Source organism: Apus apus, chromosome 20, assembly GCF_020740795.1.
Source record: "Apus apus isolate bApuApu2 chromosome 20, bApuApu2.pri.cur, whole genome shotgun sequence".
NCBI lineage: Eukaryota > Metazoa > Chordata > Aves > Apodiformes > Apodidae > Apus > Apus apus.
In genome coordinates this window covers 8035671-8048651 of record NC_067301.1, presented here as the reverse complement: position 1 = coordinate 8048651, position 12981 = coordinate 8035671, and the positions used below count along the sequence as shown (strand labels likewise).

Here is a 12981-nt window from a genome sequence, read left to right as displayed (position 1 = left end):
GAGACTCAGGTGGTTTTGTGCTCTGGGAAGAGATAATCTTCAGGTGTTTCTTTGAGTCACCCTCCCAAAGAAAGCACCTCCACCCAGTAAATTTATTTTTTTTTCCAGGAGGTGCTGGGAAAACACAGGCTTGTAACCCATGAACAGCCCTTTGAAGAGCTCTCTCAGGTGCTGGTGCTGTTTCAGCAAGTGGATGTTGCTGCCTGCGTGGGTTAGTATCATAGAATCACAGAGAAATGTGTCTGACACTTAGATTTAGTTATTTCTTCCTAGACTTAGTTATTTCTTCAGGAATCTGCTCTGCATTTTTTTTTCTGACTTTGCTTCTGACTTCCTACCTAGTCTTAGGGATTTGCTTCCCTCTCTGCTCGTTTTCTTCCTGAAAAATAAGGTTTTATTGGCTGACTGCTCTGGTTACACTGGGTACAGCCATAGGAATCAGTGCCCAGAAATTACAGATACCCAATGTTTGCTTTGTGTCCAAGAAAATCATAGAATCATGGAATGGTTTGGGTTGGGAGGGACCTTAAAGATCATCCAGTCCCAACTCCCTGCATGGGCAGGGACACCTCCCAGCAGCCCAGGTTGCTCCAAGCCCCATCCAACCTGCCCTTCAACACTGCCAGGGATGGGGCAGCCACAGCTTCCCTGGGCAACCTGGGCCAGGGTTATATAACTTATCTGGCAAGCATTTTATTTTTATTTCAGCAACTGTTTGAACAAAGAACTACAGCTTCACCCCAGCACTGCTGAGAGCTTTCCTTGGGCTTCTCTTGCTCGCGAAGCATCGTTGCAATCTGTGGCACTGCAGAGGAGTAATCACATAATTAAATTAAACAATATCCTTTGATTGCCGAGTGGCTCAGAGGTCTAGTTGGGAAACGCTTATTTAATAACTTAATTATTATAATATCAACGTTATTTAGCACTTAGGCAGTACTCTGCGTTTGGATAACACAATTCCCCCATTATAATTTAATCTTATCAATTAAGTGATTTCCTCATCAACCAGACAAAGGCAGAGGTGTGGAGCGTTTTGCCGGGAATTTATTTAACGCTACCCAATTCATTTGGGGGCCCCCGAAAATCCCCCCCGCTTTGCTGGGGACACGTGGAGGGACCCGCAGGACCCGCTGGGAGGGGGCGTGGCTTGTGCGGAAGGGGGCGGGTCCGGAGGCGTGGTTATGCAAAAATGAACGTGATTATGCCGAAGGGGCGTGGCCACAGGCGGAGGCGCTGCCCGCGCTGAGGCGGAGCCGGGCCCGCCCCGCCGGCCGCTCCGAGCGCGGGGAGCGGCGGCCGCAGCAGCCTGGGGAGGAGGAGGCGGCAGCAGCAGCAGCAGCAGCAGCAGCACCAGCACCACCAGCACCACCACCATCATCATCATCACCGCCGCCGCCGGTTCCCTCATTCTTTCCCTCCGAGCTCGCCCCGGCGGCTGTGCAGCGGCCCGCGCGCTGCCCATCGCTCCCTCTTGAGCCGCCGCTTCCGGCCGCAGCTTTCCCGCCCCTCTCACCTCAGCGCCTGAGGCGGCCGCCGGGCGATGAACTCGCTGCTCTTCGGGGAGATGGCCCGCGCCTTCTCCCCCGGCGGGGCGGCCGCCTCCTGCCCGCTGGGGCCCGGCGGCGGCCCCGGCAGCCCGGCTGCGGCGGCGGGGGGCCCGCCGGTAACGGCAGCGCTTCGTAACGACCTGGGCTCCAACATCCACCTGCTGAAGGGGCTGAACGTTCGGTTCCGCTGCTTCCTGGCCAAGGTGCACGAGCTGGAGCGGCGCAACCGGCTGCTGGAGAAGCAGCTGGCGGCCCAGCAGAGCGAGCGCGATCGCCGCCTGCGCTACAAAACCTTCTCCCGGGACCAGGCCGTGCAGACCGACTCCGGAACCGCCCCGCTGCTGCCGCCGCCGGGCCCCGGCCACGGGCTGGCCGCCGCTCCCCTCGCCTCCCCGCCGCACTACAGCCGTTTGCCCGGCACCATCTGGAGCTACACCCAGGTGCGGCGGACCGGGGGCGGCGGGTTGGAGACGGTGCAGGGGCCCGGTGTCTCCTGGATCCATCCGGATGGCGTCGGGGTGCAGATCGATACCATCACCCCCGAAATCCGCGCCCTCTACAACGTGCTGGCCAAAGTCAAACGGGAACGGGATGAGTACAAGAGAAAGTGAGTGGCTGGGGGGGCCGGGAGCCTGCGGGGAAAAAAAAGGAGGGGGTGGATGCGGGCTGCCTGCTCCTGCAGTGCGGGGAAACGGGCGAGTCCTTCCTTGGGGCGGGGGAAGCATTTGAGGATGATGGGGAGACCCTTGGGGACAGATCTCTCCCCACCCCAGGGCTCCTCCGCTGGGGAGGATGCTCCCAGGATGCTCCCATGGGTCTAGGGAAGGCTTTGCCTCGGGGGGGGTTTGCACCTCGGCTTTGCGTCCAGAAAATGGTGACATCCTTCCCTGGCAGGCTGGAGAGCCTTGGTCTTAAAAGGAGCATTGTCAGCTTGACTTAAAAAAAATTGGAAAAGAAAAAAATCCTTTTTGGAGAAGGGAAATAATCTGTTCTTAATATTGCATTACATAGTTACTCCTAAATTTAGCTCTCCTTCATTTTCTAGTCTAATCACTCCAGTAGTGGATTTCGTGTGCCAGCTCTCTCAAATTAGCTCAGTGCTGCAATATTTGGGTTGCAAATACTGCAGGGGAAGGTTTGCACTCACAGATGCTCCTCTCTATTAGGCAAAACAAAAGCCTTTAACAACAGCCTTTGTAAAACCCCGGTAACCTGAAGGTTTCTCTGAGCCTGTTGGGAAGCGCTAGGCTTTTTAACTGGTGTTCTCCTAGTTGGATGGGAGTTGATGGATAGCCTTTCCTTCGGTCTGCTGTGTTCTCCTGCTCAACCTAGCTGTGGCAGAGATGAAGGCCAGAGGAAAAAAAAATAAAGGTATTTGGGATTCTGCAGGGAGATTCCTGCATTGTCTGACAATCTGCCTGCCCTTTGGGGCTGGCATGGGCACTCCCATTTGGAGTTTTGTCATCTTTAGGCTTAAAATCTGTTTCCTCCTTTCCTAGCTTTGGATGTTGATTATTTCCCCCCCCCCGCAGAACAAATTTAATCCTGTACCTTGAGGTATCTGGCATGTCTGGGTTCTGTGGCCTGTGAAGCGTAGCTGAATTTCTTCCGTCCAGGGTAACAGGACTGCAGTGTGCTCTTTGCATACCTTTAGCCATCAGCTTTTGTAACCGACCTGTTCTTGTCGGTTAAATCACTTTAGAGAGGCTTTTATGGGCATAGTGCTGTTCAAGTAGTAATTTCTGGCCTATTTGTTAACTAAAGGCTACTCTCAGTGCATTTTCTTAAAGCTTCTGTGCCTGGGTTGCTCTGTACTTTGTGGCTAGGACATCTCCTGAATCTGGGTGGAAAAAGAAATTGGCTTATTTTTATTTTTTCAGTCCAGAATAGTAGATGCCATCATGCCATGGGGTAGTGTTTGTTTTTATGGTTGGTACCAAGGAGATGGGAGTAGTAGTGCCTCAGAGGAAGTTGTGCCTGGTGGTGGCTTGGTTAAGGAAGATGCGTGTTGGGTGTGGGTTGTGTCACCAAAAGCTGGGGATGCTTCTTCATTTTAACAGTTATGTGATGTGTTTTTTTTCTTAGGAAAGAAAAAGGCCTTTTCAGTTAAGTCTTTCTACTGATACATACTGTGTATCCGTATGTATCCTTAAGGGGTTAAGCTTCTCCTTGATTGAACCAGAAAGGAGGTCTCTGCCTATTTCTCTACAAAATAGTTGTTCCTGTCTATTCTGCTTTCAGCATACAGCAAATTTTCACCCCAGAGACTGTGTTAAGGTCTGAGTACATGGAGATAACCCCAAATCTTACTCTCACCACCTTTTCTGCTGTTGAAACAGGTTTTTCTTCTGATGCTTGAAAATAAAACTTAATTAATGCACTTCAACATGCATCCCACTAGTATCCTATCTGTGCTGTGTCTTTTATGGTATGTTAATTACTATGTAATTGCAATGATTATTCCTTTCTCTGTGACCTTCACTGTTGAGATGGATACCACATGTTAAGCTCTTTTGGGGTAGATTGGCTGTTCCATTTCTGGCCTTGAGCACACTTTTGCATGCTGATGGAGTAATACTGTGCTGTTTAAAATTTATTTCTCACAGAGTAGATTAACCAATTTGATTTCATTGTCATGAGCTAATGGGGTGTTGCAGTGTTTGTCAGCAATCCTGTGAAGATTAGTACCAATGTTTTGCTGTTTGTTTTTGCGGGGAAGGGGTTCTCTGTCATGGCATGCTTGTGTGCATAAGTACACCTTATCTTGCTGTCAGCCCTTTGAGGATCAAGTTTTATTTAGATAAATGAGCTCCAAGTGGAAAAATAAGCTTTGTGCCCATCTCCCAAGGGTGCTGTCAGGGCCTGCAGAAAGTTAGGTGTGTACACAAGTTCCTTGTGATCTGTGTTTGTAAGCACACGGGTGGGCAGCCCCTGCTCCTGGCAGGCAGGTGGTCCTCTGGAAAAGCTCCAGGTTGCAGGTATCTTTGTGTTGCAAACACTGTGTTTGCCAGATGCATTTGAGTGGGTTTGCACACTGTTGTTTCACACCAACAAAATAACCATTTTGCTTAACTGGGACCAGAGAGCACAGCAGCCTTTTTGAAGCAGTTGGGCCTTGTGCTCTGACCAACTCAGAAGGCAGGAATGCTGGAACTGATAGTGATGTGTTACATTTATTTCCTAAAACAATAGAAGGTTTTTTCCTTTCCAGGAAGACCACTTGATTAAGGAGGCCACAGCTAGCAAATTGTAGAATGACAGAATGGATTGAGTTGGAAGGAACCTTAAAGATCATCCAGATCCAACCCCCTGCATGGGCAGGGACACCTCCCACCAGCCCAGGCTGCTCCAAGCCCCATCCAACCTGCCCTTCAACACTGCCAGGGATGGGGCAGCCACAGCTTCCCTGGGCAACCTGGGCCAGGCTCTCACCACCCTCACAGGGAAGAATTTCCTTCTCATGTCCAACCTCAATCTCCCTTCCTCCAGTTTTAAACACTTAAATGCTTCCTGTTTAAGGTATTTGGCTACCAGGAAAACCCCAGGCACTGCTCAGTCGGTGAATACAGCTCAAGTGAGTCCTTCACTTCAGACTCATATGTGATGTCTGTTATTGAAGACTCAAACTCATCAATGTCATACTTGTTAATTGAAAAATGCAATGGTGGAATTCGGAAGTTAAATAATCCCTGTTGTTTCCTCACTTTTAAAGGTGGCTTTACTGATACTCTTAAAAATATAGTGGAAGATCATCTAAGATGCTCTTTGCAGTGAAATTCAGCCTGTGTTATTTTTGGGATTACCAATGGCTTCATTTTAGGAAAATATGTTTGGTTTGTTTGTTCATCCCCCAAAATAATTTTTCTTGGACATCTGAACACAAGAAACTGGATTTGTGAGGTTTAGAAGATATGAGAGTGCATAGTCAATAGAGCACCTAGGTTGTATTTTACTCACAATTTTATTTGCATTTGAAGTATAAATAGGAAAATGTTCTGCCTAAGGAGCCCAGCAGATATTTCAGACCAAAATTGCTTCTTTTTTTAAATTATTTTTACCCAGATCATGTTATTTTACACAGTGGTATATAAATATGAATTTTTTCTACTTAACATGTTGTCTTAAATCTTATATTTCTTTTAGTAATTATCATTATTTTATACTGTAGATTATGACTTCAGCTGTGGGAGTTGGCAATTGGAGGAGATTTATAGGAGAAAGCAACTTAAAATTCTTACTTATTTTTTATTCAAAGTATGCTAGCAGATAGAAAGAGCTTTGTGGCCATAGATCTGATTCCAAATCCCTTGTAACTTTTTACCTGTTACTGCCCTTTGAACTAGAAAAGGTAGAATTGCCCACTTTCTTTGCAGTCAAACTAGCTCAATAAAAAGTGATTTCAGGGACTTCTGAAAATGGAGGCAAGTGTCAGGTTTTGTAAGTTGAAACACCCAGGTCAAGTGTTTTGGGTTTTTTTTCTAGACAGAAAAAATAAATCAGTCGTACTGCTTTGCCTCCTTTTTGAGGTGAGATTGAACAGTTGTGAGTTTTTAAATACACAATGTTTGAATCTTGGATCTCTCCATCCCTCTGGTCGAGGGCAACCAGCTTCAGGAGGGGGATAAGCAGGTTTAATTGCAAACATGTGATGATTTCCCTGCCCTGCCAGGGCCTTGAGGTGACTGTGATCTGTTTAGGTGATTTGGGAGAAAAATCTGCTTTCTGGAGTGTCTGAAGACGTGAAGCTCTGTCCTTGTATGTGTTGCTGGGACCTGTGTGCCCTTCCCTTAATGAGGCCTCAGCCTCTGGAACAAAGCATGATGCATGTTTTTGACATGCACCCAGGTATTTAAATCTCAATGGTTATGGATGGGGGGGGGAAACAAATGAGCTTTTTAATATTCCCTCCCCAGTTAGTCATGTTCCCTTGGCAGTGGAGGCTGAGGGTCTGAGGCAGTGGATGTCTCCCCTCCTTCCCACAGATCCCCCTGAAGATCCCTGTGTTATGACTGGCAAAATGCTGCTGTGTGTGGCCAGCCGGCTCTGCTGACTTGGTAAAAACCCTCTGCAGTCATTCCCTGCTCTCTTTTTTTTTTTTTCTTTCCCCAGCTTTTAGCTGCAAGAAGGTCTGTCTGTCGAGAGCTTGAGTCTGAACACTTGAATAGATTTGTATGGTTTCAAAATTGTTCTTAATTGCTGCAGTTATTGACTCTGCCAGATGTTAGGCGTCTTTTCCAGCAGAGACTTAACTCTTATACTAAGAGTTGACCTGGAAATAATTGTTTTACCTCAGGATGGTATTTCATTTGAAAGATTAATAAAGTCCACTTGAAAAAGAGATTATCCTAAATTTGCTGCAGCTGGAAAGGACAAAGATTATCATTGTCAGAGGCAGTGCGTGTCAAACCCCAATGGATCTCGTTTTTTTAAAGAAGGGAACTTAATAAAAATGTGCTTAAGATAAGCCCTAGAGGAATGTCTGAGAACTTTTAAAGCTAGAATATCAGTGATAACAAGATGCAAATGTTATGTGTAGACCCAATAAAAAAACAAATAATTTTTTTATCCCTATAGAAGAATGTAACCAGTGTGTGAGACTTCTACCCATGTTTCAATTGGTTGCAGAGCTGGTAATAATGCAGTCTCTGTGTAAAGCCAAATGTCTATTTAATTCTGGTATTTCTGCTTTTCTTGTTATGTTTTAAAGGAGTAGTTATATTTCAATGTGGCTTTTCACCAAAACTCAGTGTTCTTTACTGCTTCCAGAGCAGCCACTCAGCCTGTTATTAGAAATTTTTGGATACCCCTTATAAGATGTGAAGTTTGAAGTTAAATACTTGCTCTGATGAAACCTGAGACTCAGTCTTGAAAGGACTTTGTTACTTGCGCTGACTGGATGTAAGTTTTCTTTGTGAAGAACAGAGAAAATTGTCTAATGTGAAAAAACTCGGCTGCATAACAAAAATATACATCCCTGATAATTGTTGGTTGGAAAGCTGTGCTGCTTGGAGCTGTGCAAATTAAGCACTATAAGAATAATGTTTGTTGGGTGTCAGGCATTTTTCTGTCAATGATACCATCTTTGCTTCTAAAACTGCTGCAAAGGCAGGCAGTTATGAGGTACATAAGTACCTGGAGCACTCTTAACAAATCTCAGACTTATTTATTTTTTTTCTGTGGTGTAGCTAGAAACTGGGACTTCTGGGTTGTAGTAACGTGGGAGAAGTTTTGGAAGGAGAGGAGGATGTTTCCCTTTGATCCTGCTTTCTAATAGTGCCCTGCAGTGGGATTTGGGGTTGGCCTTTTTACAATATTGGAGTAGATAAATCTCTGTGTGACTTCATTAAAGTGGCTTGTAATGAGAGCAACAAGACTAAGATATACTGTGACTGACTTGAAATGGCTTTCTTAGCTGTGCAAGTTAGGTGTTTATTTTGAACTTTATCTTTGCCTATTAACTCTGAATTCTAATTAAAATGATGAATTAGCAGATGAACTAGTGGTGGAGAGAAAAATCACCACCTCATGTTGTGCTTAGAGTTTCAGAGAAACCTGGTCCAGGATCTGTGCAGTATTCTTCAAAGAACTGCTTCCCCTGTTGCAAGAGAACCACTCGACTTTCTGTGTATATTTTGAATTTACTTTTCGAGTCCTTCTGTGACTCATGGTGGGAAGGTTCAGACTTTTCTGAAGGCAAAAACCAGATTTTCAGAGGACAGCTTAAATGTTGAATAGGTCTGGGAGCAAAATCCCCCAACTCCCTCTGATCTTAAACCCAAATCATCTCTGAAGACCCTTGCAATTTAGGGCTGAGGTGAAAACAAACACAGAAACAAGTTATTTCTAGCTCTTCATCACCTGCAATCCCAGGCTTTTGTTGCAGTCATGCAGTTTGAGTGCTGGGCTTGTAGCTAAAGAAAGCACTGAACCCAAGTAGTACAGCTCAACAGCTGCTTTTTTGTGGTTAAGGTTTTGTGGTGATGCTTTGCCTGGTCCTGTGTTGGCTTCCTGCATATTTTTTTTCTGTGACTAATTTTATTTTTTTTTCTCTCAGTTTGCTAGAAATACTCACAGGATGTTGTTCTTTACTTTTTAAGACTCCATCTTAATGTTTAAGACCAAGCTTTTTTTGCATGAGAAGGGAAGAGATTTCTTCCAGCTTGATCTTTAAAAATAGTTTAAAATTTACCAGTATGTATCTGTGTACCTTTCAGTCTAATTAAAGCTCTTCTGCAGCTTTGAGACCTCTCCAAACTAAAAGATTACCTTGTTCCCAGAACTCTGAACTGATAAGTAATAAATGGTAATAAAAGGTAATAATAAATGGAATGTGACTGATTTTGCTTAGTAAGCAAAACCCAGAGAAACCATATAGTGCACAGCTGTGTTTTTAAACTGGTTTTCAAACTCTGTTCTGCTCTGTCCCACCACACCTCTGGGTTCTATAGGGAATTTTCTATGCTTAACTCTCTCCAGTTAGGTTTTGCACCACTGTTCTCTGGCTGCTTTCACATGCTGACATGATCCTGGTTATGTTTTTCCCAAGTTCTATCCATGTACCTCCCACCCTTGCATCTGAAGTGAAGGAACCAGTCTTCTTCATTTTTTCTATGTTAAAATTGGGAAAAATAAGATTCTTGGGGTGTGTTGATGGCTTGAACACATGGATAGATTACTGAATTTCAAAGATATTGTTAAAATGCCTTGATTTGGGGTTAGAGGTGAATGACTGTATCTAGTGACCTAGAGATGCCCATGCCTGCTGGTTCAGGAGGGTGGGATTTGTTTTTGATGCCAAAGAAATAAGTCATGTATATGGTGTTTCATAATCCTGGGCTGTTGCCTAGTCTAGAAACAGTTCTTATCAGATCTTTCTGCTTCCAAATAGGCTTGAAAAAAGCTGAGGTCATATAACAGAGCCTGCTACCTGGATTGCACAGGTCGTGTTGGTGAAAATGTCAGAATTGGTGATTTTTTTTTTTTTTTCTTCTAATGCTGTTGCAGAAAGTGGCAATTGAGAGGCATATATTTTTACCACAATTGGATGACTAAGGTTCTGAATTTCAAAAGACTTTAAAGAAATGAAATTATTAGCATTTGTTTAAAATACTAAATGTGTGGGAATCTTTCTGCTTTATTTGCTGTGAGGGATGTTGATCCATGTACAAAAAATGACATTGACTCTGCCTCTGGATCTGCTTCAATAACAAGAGCATCAAGAGAGCTGGGAGAGAATGGTGCTCTGTGGCCATTAATGATGCGTCCTGCTTGTTAATGACACAGAACATGCACTGGTTGCATTGTTAGTGTGTGAAAGTGAATCACAGATGATGCATTTTTTCAGCCTTTTGTTCAAGCATTTCCACACTAACTCATCTACACATGACTTGGTGGTTACTTGAGTCAATTTGGAAGCATTCTACTGGACTCCATGTATCCCCCTGTTCCCAAAAGGTTGTTAATTTGAATCCCCTTCCAAGTAGATTTTGGGACTGAACCTAGTCACGTCTGCTTTTTCTGTCATGACTTCAAAAATAACCCCACTGCTGCATTTTAGAGTTTTTTCTCACCAGAGAAATGTTCTGTTTTCCCTTTTTTGGCTTTTTTTCTGTCTGGAAACCACCACCATGTGTTGCTATAGAGAAGGATTTTAGCTGTGTGTGATGGAATGGGTGGCTTGCATTGCTGGTGTTTGTACTGGGGCTCCAGCTTCATTTTCAATCTGATGCTAATTTCAGGGGATTTATTCTGAATTTGCACTGAAATGGAGTAGAAAGTAAAACTTCACAGTAGAGCCTGAGTCTTAATTGCATGTAACTCCACGAGTCTCTTGATGCTATGGACAAGGCAAATGTTTAGATTTCCTAATCTTAAAATGGTTTCACAAATCTGCATATAAATCACAAAGCCTTTGTGAACAGGTAAAGTTCAGATCAAGTCCTGAACCCAGTTGTGTTTCCTTTAAAATGTGTGGGGCTTTTGTACATGTGAGCAGAGATCAACATGAATTGGAAGACATGACAGCTCATAGACCCTGTACTAAAAAGAGTGATGGCAGGAAAGAATTCACTTGATCCTCTTCATGTGGGCAAGGAAAAAGTACTAATTTTACAATGGCTCATTAACAATAAGAACAGATGTTGATGGAAGTGATGATGTATAAAAGGACTGGGTCCCCTTTTACCCTTAAATACAGTAGATGTTTTCAGTCCATTCAGTGACTCATGCTGGAATTAGAGATCAAAGGAATACTGGCTCAGGATTTATTCCAAATTGGTGGTTTCAGTGGAAAATTTATTTCAGTCTGTGGATTCTTACAGGTAAAAACTGTCTGCATGTCTCTGAGGGGAGAAAACAGAGCTATGTATTTTCTTTAAAATGAAACTTTCTCTGATACAGAGAACAGAATTTAAATTTAGCAGGATCGTGTCAGTTCAGTCATAGCAGTCAAGTCCCGACAAGTCACATTTAGTTCACAAAGTTATTAGATATTATTGTCATTTTACATATTCTGTAGAAAGGCATGAGAGGCATTAATACTGAATCTCAATGGGAATAATTTTAGAGTTCAAAAAGCTATTGTCACTAAAACTACTGTAAGAAAATCTCACTCTTGTGGGTATGAGAAAAATAATTTTTTCTCCCTCTAACCATTCCAGTAAAGCATTGACCATATGATGAAGCAAATTCTTTCCCCAGATGACTATACCAGAATCACCTCACCTTTGACTGACTGTTTTGGAACCTTTTTTCTTTAAAGAAAGGGAGAAAACGGGAGTACAAAGCACTTAAGAGCTCCAGAATGCCCTAGAAAATGTTTTTCCACTAATCTGTATTCTTAACCAGAGTGTAGAACTGCCAGCTGTCAGTGGGAGACCAGCTTTTCTTGTTAAAAGGGACAAAGTGACCCTGGGAATGAAGTCCCACTTGCAGAGATGCTGTGCAGAATTTTATCCTTTCAAGAACATGGGATGTAAGCTCATTAAGTGATAACTATCCCTGAAGGACAGCAAGCTCCTGGTGGTAGCTTGTGATGAAACTGCAAATAAACTCATTTTCCTTCATAGGTTCTCTTCCCCTTTTGGGCATGAGATCCTTCTATCCATTTACATGCAATGCAGTCAGACTCTTCCCTGTTAATGGCTGGAAGGAATTTACTCTCTTCTCTACTTACTATTTGATGTGAGAAGCTGGAGGAGCCTTCCAGCCATCCTGTCAAGGTAGGTCCTGTTGCTGTGGGTGCTGTGAACTAGGTGGTGATGCACTGAACTGGTGACATTTTGTTAGAGCCCTGAAAGAGGTGACATCCTATTTTCAGAGGTCCAGCCTTTCTCCAGCATTCAGTGAAGCATTAATTACTGTTTGGTCTTTTTTTCTGTCAAATCCACAATGTGATACAGCTTTAGAGCCACCAGCAGGGATTCCAATCCCATGGGGACCTAGCATGGCTCTCCTCTAGTGGGCTTTGATTTAGGTGGTGTTTGGGTCCATGACTCAGCCTAATTCTCCTATAATTGCAGGGCAGTCAGAGGCAGGGGAATGAGGTCAGTGTCTCAGTCACTCTGTTCCTTTTGCATTTAAACCAGGTTTGTACTGGAACTCTTGTGGTGTCTGTCTCTTTCTCTCTTTAAATACAGGGTTGCCACTGCCAGTAGTTTATATCCCCCCCAAATAACAACTTGCAGGGTTTCAGACTGCCTTAAAATTGCATTTAATTTCTGAAAACTTAACTACAACTTTCTTTGCAGCAAACTGAGCTTGCTCCCTTCCAGAGACTAGATGAAGCTTCAGGAAGTCTGGGACTGGTATCTTCAAGGGTGTTCCACTGTGGGCCAGTGTTCATCAAGGTTTTTCATTGTTTGCCTGGGAATTCAAGTCCTAAACAACTATGATCTTGGAAATGTATGCTACCAAGACAGCAAAAACAAGTATTATGTTTGTGTGAGTTTAAGACTCATCTGCCTTTGTTTACAAGTATTTTAAAATGCCTAATCTTGATGTTTATATCCTCCTAGCCTGTCATCTTTATTAATTTGTTTCCATCTAAATGGCTCAGCACTGTGGTTTAATAGTAATTTTGTAAATGCTGGTCACCATAATTAACTAGAAATACTAAACAATATTAATCTGCCCGTTGTGCCAGAAGTGATGAAAGCAGCTTAAACAGAGTGAACATTCTTACATGTCTTGAAGGACCTTGTGAAGGGGACTGTGTATTTCCTCAAGTGTTCATAGAAGCCTTTGAAGAGCAGTTTTATTTCTCACCCTTTGTTAATATTTGTGTTCTTAGAATCCCGATACGGAAAAACTACACTTAAATATATTTATCTTTACAATGGTAATAAAACTCTTAAAATGTAGATAAGATAACTGACATACAGGAGCACTGTTTGGAGACTTGGCCACATGCTAGGTATGTATCCCACCTGCC

At 43.6% G+C, this 12981-nt stretch overlaps 1 protein-coding gene across 1 annotated transcript in view; it reads left to right on the top strand.

The window, feature by feature from the left end:
• The first annotated feature begins 1466 nt into the window (after positions 1 to 1466).
• The window catches only part of IFFO2 (intermediate filament family orphan 2), a 43525-nt gene continuing 32010 nt past the window's right edge, over positions 1467 to 12981 (top strand). Inside the window, exon 1 of the mRNA XM_051637525.1 lies at positions 1467 to 2157. Within this exon, the coding sequence (XP_051493485.1) occupies positions 1544 to 2157 (614 nt within the window). The 5' untranslated portion in view covers positions 1467 to 1543. The remainder of the gene's footprint in view (positions 2158 to 12981) is intronic.